Source organism: Hipposideros armiger, unplaced genomic scaffold (genome assembly GCF_001890085.2).
Source record: "Hipposideros armiger isolate ML-2016 unplaced genomic scaffold, ASM189008v1 scaffold_383, whole genome shotgun sequence".
In the NCBI taxonomy this organism is placed as follows: Eukaryota; Metazoa; Chordata; class Mammalia; order Chiroptera; family Hipposideridae; genus Hipposideros; species Hipposideros armiger.
In genome coordinates, this window is record NW_017731733.1 from 1,282,857 (window position 1) to 1,293,837 (window position 10,981).

The following is a 10,981-nucleotide window of genomic DNA, read 5'->3' on the forward strand; positions in this document are numbered from 1 at the left end:
CCCAATTCCCCAGTGCTGTTCCCATCCCCCAATTCCTCAATTAAAATCTTTTTTAAAAAAAGGAAATAACTGTATTAAAATTGTAATACTCAATATATACCGATAACAAAAGATGAATACAAGTCATGTGTATAAATTTTTTTGGCACCCCCAGTGTGTGTGTGTGTGTGTGTGTGTGTGTGTGTGTGTGTATAATTATTAATTGAGTACAGACAACTACCTTGTTAACAAATATTACCCCTATTTCACAGATGAAGAAATTGGGTATTAGAGGCAGGATTCATGTTCATCCATCTATTCTAAGGACCATGTTTCTTGCACTGTATCAAGTTGTCTTTGCCTTTGCAGGAGTGACTGCTCAGAGAACCTATTATAAATATTAGTAATTAGTCTTTGAGATTGTCCCTCTTTTGTGAAGCAGAATTAACCTTGTCTGACCTTTATAACATGCACTACCATATCACTTCAGAATTCCTTCAATGATCTCACAAGTTGCTGTCATTCCCCAGGACAACCTGTTGGTTCTCAGGAAGCAATGCATTCCACCTGGTAGGGCTACTGTAGTCTGGACTCTTGACTGAGCCTCTGGGCACAGGAGCTCAGCAGGCATGGGACAGAAGAGCCTACTACGTGTCTTTTTTATTAAGCTATGGTATAGCCCATTCTGGAAAGACCTCAGGAAGAAACCTGACTTGGAATTCCCTGTTGTCTACCTAATTGTGGGCTGGGGCAAGTTACCTAAAACTTGTGGATCTCTGTGTCTTTATCTCTAAAATGAAGGTTGAATGAAATCTGGGTTACAATCCATGTCCCACAGAGTCACTTAAGGGCAGCTACAGGGGTTGACGGGGGTAGGGGAGATGATCTGGCAATCATCTGGTAGGTTTTGGGCCACCTACCATCCATGCTTCAACAACACCAACAGCTGTGTGTGTGTGTGTGTGTGTGTGTGTGTGAGTGCGCGCACGTTCACTCTACCTCTCCCTCTGTGCCCTGATTCATGAAGAGATTTTGTTTGAACAAAAGGCTCTATATCTAAAAATAGTTGTAAAAACACTGGAAAATAGTCCTTCCATCTAAGACTAAAGAAAATAGATTCCTTCCAGCTCTAACTTTCCATGAGCATATGAAAACAGTTTTAAAAATATAGAATCTCACTATCTTGAATTTAACTAAAATATAATCTTTAAAATGTGCTGCAAACCATTTTAAATTAGATTTTCAGAATTAACCTCGAAGAGAAAAATCAATGTCAAAACATTTGAGTACTTTGACATGGTAAGCCATAAGACAAAATGCATGGTTTCTGTGCATTTCGGCAGAAAATCTATAATTCTTCTTGATTCCAATTTTCAACTGCATTTACTCATTTTCTTCTGAGGTAAGTCTAAGGTAGTATTCACAACCAAAAGTCACTCGAATACACTTCACAACAGAAAAGTACCACTCCTTTAAGACACCACGGGGTTCATCTTTTTCCATCTGTTCTTTTTCTCTTGGAAGTTTATCATGTCACTGAGAGAACACATCTGCTGTTTCCTGCTTCTTTCCCTTTGTGACGGTCTATGAAGAAGGTGAACTGGACACGAGAGGAGGAAGAGGAGTGCTTGGCTACAAGGTTTGCTTTTATATGAGTTCCGTTTACTCCATATTTTTGGGGCCCTTATTTTAAATCAGGGTTCAATATACAATAAGTTAGCAATTGCTGCATATTTCCACACTATCCATTTATTGATGGGCTATCCAGAAAGGATGGAACTTTTAAGAGATTGTCACTCTTTAGGCACTCTGTCCAGCAGAGCTTTCTGCAATGATGGAAATGCTATCTTTGCTGAGCAACACTGTAGCCACCAGCCACCTGTTGCCACTGAACACTTGAAACGTTCCTAGTGTGACTGATGAGCTACATTTTGAATATTAATTGAGTTAATTAAACTCAAATCACCAGATGTGGCTAGTGGTTACCCTGCTGGACAGTGTAGCTCTGCTGGCGAATCAATGAAATTGGGCAATAGCCCTATGCTTAGGAAGTAAAAGGTATGTATTATATTGTCTTTTAATATTGGCACCTTTATGATCAGAAAGAGAATACATATTTTTACATTTTTAAAGTTGTTTTCATGACAATTTTCTTCAGTGCCTGGCACATAAAAAGAATCAATAAGTGATTGGATGGTATGAATAGGTTCCCCCTCACCTTCACCCCAGGTCTCCCCAGTTCACACATCCTGCATAAGGTCACTTTAACAATTTTCACTTAAGATCCACCTTTCACAGCTGTCATGGTCTATCTGGAAGCTAAGAGCTCGGGGTGCCTGTCTTACTATGTGTGCTGCTGTCTGCTGACTTACTGTTCTTAATGCCCAGTTCCTCATCAGTCATGTCTATGGCTTTGCAAACTTCCAGCCTTTCCTTTACTCTGCTCCAAGCCCAGGCTCTTCCTGGGCACCACCCACAAGTTCAGAGCCATAGATGCCTGTGGCCACCTGGACCACTCTATAGCATGCTGATCTGACTTTGTTTAGGGCCCAGTGTTCAGTTATGGCTCCTAAAATGGACATCACCAAACTGGAGTGGGACTGATTCCATGGAGTCCACATGTCATAACTGAAGGGACTGAGAATGCATCTCTTATTATATAGTTACTATTTATAAAACAGACAGACATATTGCGCTAGGTACTGGGGTACATGCTTTTAATTCTCATTTAATCCTTAGTAACCACATGTCCTATTTTTGTACATTGTAGACGTTCGCTCCCCCTCAGAGAGGTGAAGTGACTTTCTCAAATCCACGTAGCTAGGAAGTGGTAGATCTATAATTCCTGTTTACATTCTGGCTCACAAGCTCGCAGTCCTAACAGCAATGTATTGGGTTGTCGAAAAAGTCATGACGTATTTTGTCTGTGTTTTTCAAAGGTCATTTATTTATATAAAGAACAAAGATCAATCAATGATATATTGCCCGTTGTGTTCGATAACTTTTTGCCATCTTTCAGTGAACTTCATAATCCCTCGTTCATAGAAGGACCTGTCTTTATTTGTGAAAAACTGAACAAGATACTGATTTACAGCCTCATCTGAATTGAACATTATACCACGCAAGGAGTTTTGAAGAGAGTGAAACAAGTGGAAGTCTGACAGTGCAAGGTCAGGCAAGTATGGTGGGTGTGGCAACACATCCCATCCAAGCTCCAATAATTTTTGACAGGTGATCAAACTTGTGTGTGGTCTCGTGTTGTTGCGATGGAACACAACTCCTCTACAATTAACAAGCTCTGGACATTTCTGGATAACGGATTCATTCAAACTGTCCAATTGCCGAAAGTACACATTCGAATTGATTGTTTGGTTCCTTGGTAGAAGCTCGAAAAACATGACACCTTTAAAATCCCACCACACTGAGAGCATAACCTTCCTTTGATGAATGTCTACTTTCAATGTCTTGAGGTGAATCACCACGTCGGGACCAAGACCGTTTGCACACCACATTGTTGTAAACAATCCACTTCTCATCACCAGTTATCAGTCGCTTCAAAAAAGGATCATTTTCCTCACGTTTCATGAGCACATTTTAGATGTTTATACGCACCATCAAATGAACTTCTTTGAGTTCATGCGGAACCCAAATATGGAGCTTGCTTACGTATCCTAGCTTCTTCAGGTGGTCATGAATGCTTAAATGATGAATGTTCAATGTTTCTGCAATCTCTCATGTTGTGTAACGTGGGTTTGACTTGATCAATGCCTTTATTTTGTCGTCATCAACATTGGTGGGCCTCCCTGACCGAGCAGCATCATTGAGATCAAAATCACCAGCATGGAATTTCGTGAACCATCGTTGGCACTGACATTCTTGTAGAGCATTGTCACCGTAAACTTTATGCAACTTTTCACAAGCTTGATGCACATTCTTCCCTTTGCGGAAGTAAAACAGTAAAATATGGCAAAAATGCACAGTTTGGTCTTCCATCTTCAACTTATTGCAAAATCTCCCAATACTCAACCAAATTGCTCAATTATTTTAAGAATGAAGCTAGAACTGTCAGCTGTCAAATGATGTAGCAATAACATATGTGTGAATGACTCTAGTACTTCCAAAAATGAACTAGTGCCATCTGTCACAAACATGCATCAGGACTTTTCCGATAACTCAATAACTCATTACAGAAGAGGGAGACTTCTTCAAAATCAGTACAGAGGGGAAAATCTCAAAGGAACTGGATTTTAGGTGACTCTAAAGAAGGGTTTTCTAATAATTCAAGCTCTTCGCCACTAGACATCCCACTGAAGTACTCTCGTCTTGCTGGCAGCTCATAGGCCTAAGCCTAAAACTGGCTGATCCGAAACACCACAAGTGGCATTCTTGGATAAGTGGGTGCTCACAAGTGGTAGGTGAGCTCTCTGGGCCTTTCCAATTCAAATATCTTCTGGATATAATTTCCTCCCGATGACATTTGTCACCAATTTATTCTCGTATGACTGCTTTTTTATTTTCCACACAATTCCTGAAGAACATTCTTTTTCTTTGGAAAAGTAGAATGTAATTTACTCATCACTCCAATTGGCACAATCAGCCTATATAGGACTCCATATCACGTTTCACTGGCGAATAAAGAATGGCCTGGGTCATGGAAACGCAAAGATCACAGCAAAAGAGTAATTGAAGCATTTGGCAGACTTTGTTTAATTTTGTTAGATAGTAATGACAGGCAGGAGAGGAAGAATAAAATATCATTAGATTTCAAATTATACAATGATCCCTTCAATAATTGAGAGTATGCTATTATTATGTTAATATACCCCTTAGAGTTATATGTGCCCCTTCATTATTTCTGATATGTTTCACATGTAACAGATGTTAACTAGCATTTTTTTTAACAAGGTGTATTTTTGCTGTTTTGAGGGAAAATGCACTGAATATCCTGAAGTCAAAATTTTGATATTGGTATGTCAAAATGTGTTGAGTTTCTCTGATGAGAATATAAGCTCTATTGAATATATCATTGAGGATAACTTTATGGGAAGCTCCAGGATTAGAAAGCTTTTTTTAGGATAAAATAACTTAAAAAAATCCTGTAAGAACATTTGGGATTTGCTTTGGGAGAGAGTAATAAATATGTATCTTTTTTTCCCCCCTGTATCTGCCCATTCTACATTCCTCCTCAGCTACTCCTGATTGTGGCACCCTCCCTCCCCCGCTCCGCCAATTCACACAGCCTGTGCTAATGATTAGAAGACAATGCATATGTAATCTGAAGGGGCCTAACATCTACAGGTGCTTCCATGGAGACAGTTGTAATTTATGATTATGGAAAAGGTTTTCATTTTTGAAATGAGGATCACATGTGATAAGCTTTAGAGAATAAATACTATGTAAAGAGATATAGCACACAGGAAGTAAAAATTGGGCTAGAATGAACTGAAAGGAGTTAGTGATAGAAACAGGTGGGATCTGGTATTTCAGAAGGCAGGACGGGGTCGATTGAGGAATTGAAACAAGCTGCGGTTTCTAGCTTGGGAGTCTGGAAGGAAGGTTCCACTTGAAGTCTGGAAATGTCTAGGGTTTCTGGACAGGGTAAAAAAAAAATAATATGCAGGGAAACAGTGCTTGGTTAATGCTGAGCAGTCCAGTTTGCAGCAGAGTTCAAGATGGGGAGAATACAAAGTTAACAAAGAAAGGTATGTCTGGGGTTCCACTGTGAAGACCCTTTTGTATCAGAGTGAACAGTTTGTAATCAGCCTGTTTGGGGATCGACTTCTCCCCCTGGACCTCTCAGGACGTTGGTGTTTTTCATGAACTCTTCCACATATTTCTGTCCTGTCTCTCCTTTACAGGGTAAGACCCTGGGTCATACTTATTTTGATTTATAGCACTAATGGCTAAACAGATTCTAGATTTACTTAATATATTGGTTGTTGACTGTATGTCGATCACTGTGACTATATAGCTAGCTTCCTTTATATGTACTGCTATATATTTGTGGTACTAATATTATGTATAAATATCAGAAAAATTTGTTTCATTTATTATGTGATGTTAGTGTGTATATGATTCTATACGTTGAGATGGTTTAAGAGTCACTTGCTTAAAGAAGATTTTTAAACTGTCTCTTTTCTAGATAATTTCAATTTGAGCAGATAATTAACATGTGGCCAAATCAGGACTCACTTTTTTCAAATACTGAGTCAGCCACAGAATCTTGAAACTGCAGGGCCAAGCAATCATTTCCCTTTCTTCCTTCCCCTTTATTTTGCAGATGAGGAAACCAGGCTCAGAGCAAAGCCACACAACAGCTTATTGGCAATGCCAGAGCTAAGACTCAGCTCTCTGCTATCTTTCTACCACATAACCCTTCTTTTATTTGAAATAAGTGACCGATAGAAACAAAACATTTAAAGGCCAATACACACATTTACAATGTAAATATTTCATACAACACATCAAAATGGATGTCAGTTCTTTAAGTCAGATCACAGTAGTTATACTTTTAGTTGTTATATTAGCACACATGCAAAGTTTCTGACAAATCAGTTAACTTATTGTAAGTGGTATTCCCCAAGTTTTTCTAACAAAAGTTAAGGTGTGGTGATAATGGGAACAATAGAAGGACACTTTACAGTGAGAATGTTTCCTCTCTGGCATATGGCCTTTTTTTTTTTGGAATCCAACTTCTAACAATTTGGTCACTAGACCATCTTGGAGAAATAAGGCCCTAACACTTGAAGTCCCATAGTTTTACATTATATTAGCAGAGCCTACGTTGGGGATATTTTCCAAGTTAAAATATAATTAACTCCACTAACAATTACTGCAAGCACCTGGGCTCTACGGCACGTGTGCTGTTTCCAAACTTGTAACTCGGGGACCTTCTCTGGAGAAGAGGCTGGTCTCATTTATCTCCATAACCCCAAGCACATGGTATGAGCTCGAGGCTACTGGAAGAAAGGTTGGAAAAAATTCAGGCTTCCAAGGGACGGAAAAGCAGCATGCCTAGGAAGTGTGTTTTTCTGGATTCTAACCTGTGTTATTTTGAGGCAAAGACAGATTTCACCCCTTCATTGAGCTCCAGATATTATTAGTTTTTCCTCCCAAACCCCAGAAGACACCTTAGATGGATGATGGAGCGTAAATGAGGCCATGGAATGGCTGCTATTCACTTGGGAGCCCTCACTGTTTTCTGCCCTGTGTGCCCGTGCTCACCTCGGCCCGCCCCCGGCCCCGCGCTACCCAGTCAAGCCCTGAGCCTGAGCGGCAGGACAGGGCGGAACTGAAAAACCGCGGAACCCGAGAGCAGGGAGCAGCGCAGGTGGAGGGAGGGGAAGCTGCGGGACTCGCAGGCCTACTTCCGAGGCGGCTGCGGCGACGGCGCGGCGATGGAGCCCCTGCGGGTCCTGGAGCTGTACAGCGGCATTGGGGGCATGCACCAGGCGCTAAGAGGTGAGCGTGCACAGAGCGCGTCTCTCTTCATTCCCACGTGGGCGCTGGTCAGAGCTCGGGAGCCAGGGAGGGGCGGAGGGGCTAGACGCTAGGGGCGGAGACTCGGAAAGAGGGGAACTCCGTTGTCCTGGAAACCGCAGAGCGGGCTACTTCCTCCTGCCGATTGGGCGGAGACTCCCTTCTTCCCGCCCCTAGCGGTGTCCCTAGGGCGGATGCAGCCCTTTAGAGGACTCAGTTTGTGAGGCCAGATCTGCAAGGCTAGGCTATGAAATGGTACCCACAAAGCGGGAGGGATAAGCCCCCTGCCTAGTGCCAATCCCCTGCGCCCAGTGTGGTGGCCACCTAGGGGTGTGGGGACCTGGTCCTTTCCTCTGGAGCAGCGGTTCTCAACCTTCCTAATGCCGCGACCCCTTAATACAGTTCCTCATGTTGTGGTGACCCCCAACCATAAAATTATTGTCGTTGCTACTCTAGAACTGTAATTTTGCTAGTCTTATGAATCGAAATGTAAATATCTTTTTGTTTTCCGATGGTCTTAGGCGACCCCTGTGAAAGGGTTGTTCGACCCCCCCCCCCCAAAGGGGTCGCGACCCACAGGTTAAGAACCTGTGCGAAGTCACAGTGGGGGAGGGGAGGTCGCGGGCAAGCCTGGGCTGATGACAGTCAGGTGGCTCTTCAAGGAGATAAAGTGAACACTAAGAACTGTAGGGGAAGCATAGAGGAAAAATTTGGTGAATTCTGACCATTGAAAAGAAACATCCCATCTCGACTGAGATATATCATGTCTAGATTCATTTAGGCACCAGAAGAGCTGAGTTCAAACTTAGTTGCAGTGTGACCTTGGACTAGTTCTTGACCATTTTTGAAACTGTTTCCCGGTTTTAATGTGAAAAGTAATTGTTTCAAAGAAGGATGAAAGATACTATGATTAAAGATAAAGCGTGCAAAAGGTTGAATCATGCCTGGTACATTGTAGCCACTCAAAATATAAATTATTACTATCACTATTGCTATTATGTACTGCTTCTATTTCGAGGTTTTACATTTCTTTGGTGCTAAGTTGGAACTGAAAGGTTTATTTTTGGTGATATTCACTCAAAAGTATTTATTGAGCTCCTGTTCTGTGCCAGGTACTGTGCTAGGCACTGGAGGTCTGGAGTGACAGATAGACTTTCAATGTGCATGTTTGTACTTCAGTTACTAGGACAACCACAAACCGCAAACTTCCCTGCTTCCTTTCTTAGTATCAAAAGTAGAGACTGATACTGTAAGATACAGAAAATATGTAATGAGTTGAGCATATAAGTTTTCTGAGCATATGTATTGAGTTTTGATTCTAGACTAGGTTAGTTATTGTTAAATTTCTAGTATTACCAATTATTTGGTAGCTCACTATGTTCAGTTCTCACATCAGAACTTACCGGCGTGAAAATAAAACTATTCACTTAGTTAATTTCGTAAGATTGTATGACAGAATTTCCCCCATATCTTGAAACCCCTTAGCGAATGGGGGTTTTAATGTTGCTTAATGCTTTACCATAAACTATATTTCAGCCAGTCCTTAAACATTGAACATTAGATTATTCCATGATTTTTTGCAAGTATAAATGTGCTGCAATTACATCCTCGAACATAAATCCTGATTTTCTCTTTATGCATGTTTTCTAGAAGTCAAATTAATTCATTTAGCAATAAAAGACTATGTGCAAAGTCAAAACTTATAAGAAAATTTTTAAGGCTTTTGATCCTATAGCAAATTGCTTTTCGGAGGATTATGAGTGCTTCCCTCAACTATATATTGAGCAGGATTTCTCTTACCCATTTTTAGCTTTTGTTAATTTGATAGGGGAAATTGTATAATTTTAATTTGCATATTTTGGTTCATGGAACAGTTAAATATTCTCTCTCCTATTAACCAATGCAATGTGAATTTGTCACATATTTATTCCTATTGTCAGTGCCACTATCCTGAATCTAAGCTATACCATCTCTTACTTAAAATATTAACATAATTTCCCAACTGCTCCCCTTCCATTCTGCTTTCCTGCTCCATCCTTTTTCTACATAGCAACAGAATTATCTTTTGCACGGTAAACTGGATGATGTCACTCCCTTGCTTAACTAGCTTCCAGCTGAGGTTAGAATCACAGTCCCATCTTCTTACTAGGCCTGTGAGATCTGGCTTCTGTCTGCCTCTTCCACCTTACCCGCCATTCTTCCCTGTCTCTTTTGCAGGCTCACTGGTCCTCTTTCCCCGTGTTCCTCAAACCTTCCTTATTCCTGCTGTGTTCTGGCCTTTGCTATTGTCTCCACCCAGGGTGCTGTAACCCCTGACCTTTCCACTGCAGGTGCATTCCATCTTTTATGTCTTGGTTCCTATGTGGCCTCTTCAGAGTAGACTTTGTGGCTTAGCCTGAGATCCAAAGTAGCCTTCCTGCTGCTTCTCTACCTCGATGCTCATCTTTTGGTGTGAGTTCTACATTTTAGGGATGTTGACTTTTAATCATATCTGATGCAAATATTTTTCCCCACATTTGTCTTCCAATGTTCATTTATTTGAAGTACCATAGTTTTAACTTTTTCTGTAATAAAATGCATTGCTGTTTTCCATGTGGTTTTTATATAATAATAAAGACAAATAACAATGGTGGCTAACTGCAACATTTATAAAGGACCTTTTTTATATATTTGAAGGCCGTGTTGGTTGTACGTAACAAGTATTTAGTGGCAGAGTCAGTATTGTAACCTAGGCCTCTCCACCTGACCTCTTAACCTTGCTATGCTGCCCTTATCTGGTTAGATCCACTACTTGAATTTACACCTTTAATAATAGTAAGAAGTACAGGAGGAATAATACTTACTGAGCTTAAATTCTGACAAATTTCCAGATAAGGTTTATGACTGAATGTTTTTATTGTGGTAAAAATATACATAACATAAAATGTGCCATTTTAACCATTTTTTAAAAATTACTTTTTATTGTGAAATGCACATTTTTAGAATTAGTGTCAGCTGTACAACACAGTGCGATAGTTATACTTTTTACCCCTTGAGGTGACAACTCCCCTCCCCCAATCTGCCGCCCCACTTCACCCCCAATAGCATACATATCTATTACAATTCCATTGACTCCACTCCCACACTATACTCCGCGTCCCATGACAACATATATATATATATATATATATATATATGTAGATAGATAGATAGATAGATAGATCTAGATACAGATATTCACTTATAGTTGGCATACAATATTATACAACTTCAGCTTCAGGTGTACAGTGCAGTGATCAAGCCTCTACCCCCCTCCATGATGTGGTCTCCCTAGCAAGACATGTGACCATCTGACACCCTACAAGATATTTACAACATTATTAATTATATTCCTCAAACTGTCTTTCATGTCCCTGTGGCAATACTGTAGTTATGAATTTATGCTGTCTAATCCCTTCCCCTTCTCCCTCATCCCCAACCCCTCTCAAATAGCAACCATCAGTTGTTCCTCTATATCTCTGAGACCACTTCTGTTTACTTTGAT

General features: G+C 40.6%; 1 protein-coding gene and 1 long non-coding RNA gene across 3 annotated transcripts in view; both read left to right on the forward strand.

The window, feature by feature from the left end:
- LOC109393553 (uncharacterized) overlaps positions 1-3,031 on the forward strand; it is a 16,580-nt gene extending 13,549 nt beyond the window's left edge. For both annotated transcript variants that reach the window (XR_002126288.1, XR_002126287.1), the window contains 2 exons: positions 1,504-1,618; positions 2,999-3,031. This is a non-coding gene — a long non-coding RNA (uncharacterized LOC109393553). The remainder of the gene's footprint in view (positions 1-1,503; positions 1,619-2,998) is intronic.
- A 3,392-nt stretch (positions 3,032-6,423) lies between these two features.
- The window catches only part of TRDMT1 (tRNA aspartic acid methyltransferase 1), a 57,603-nt gene continuing 53,045 nt past the window's right edge, over positions 6,424-10,981 (forward strand). The window contains exon 1 of the mRNA XM_019662932.1: positions 6,424-7,440. Within this exon, the coding sequence (XP_019518477.1) occupies positions 7,377-7,440 (64 nt within the window). The 5' untranslated portion in view covers positions 6,424-7,376. The remainder of the gene's footprint in view (positions 7,441-10,981) is intronic.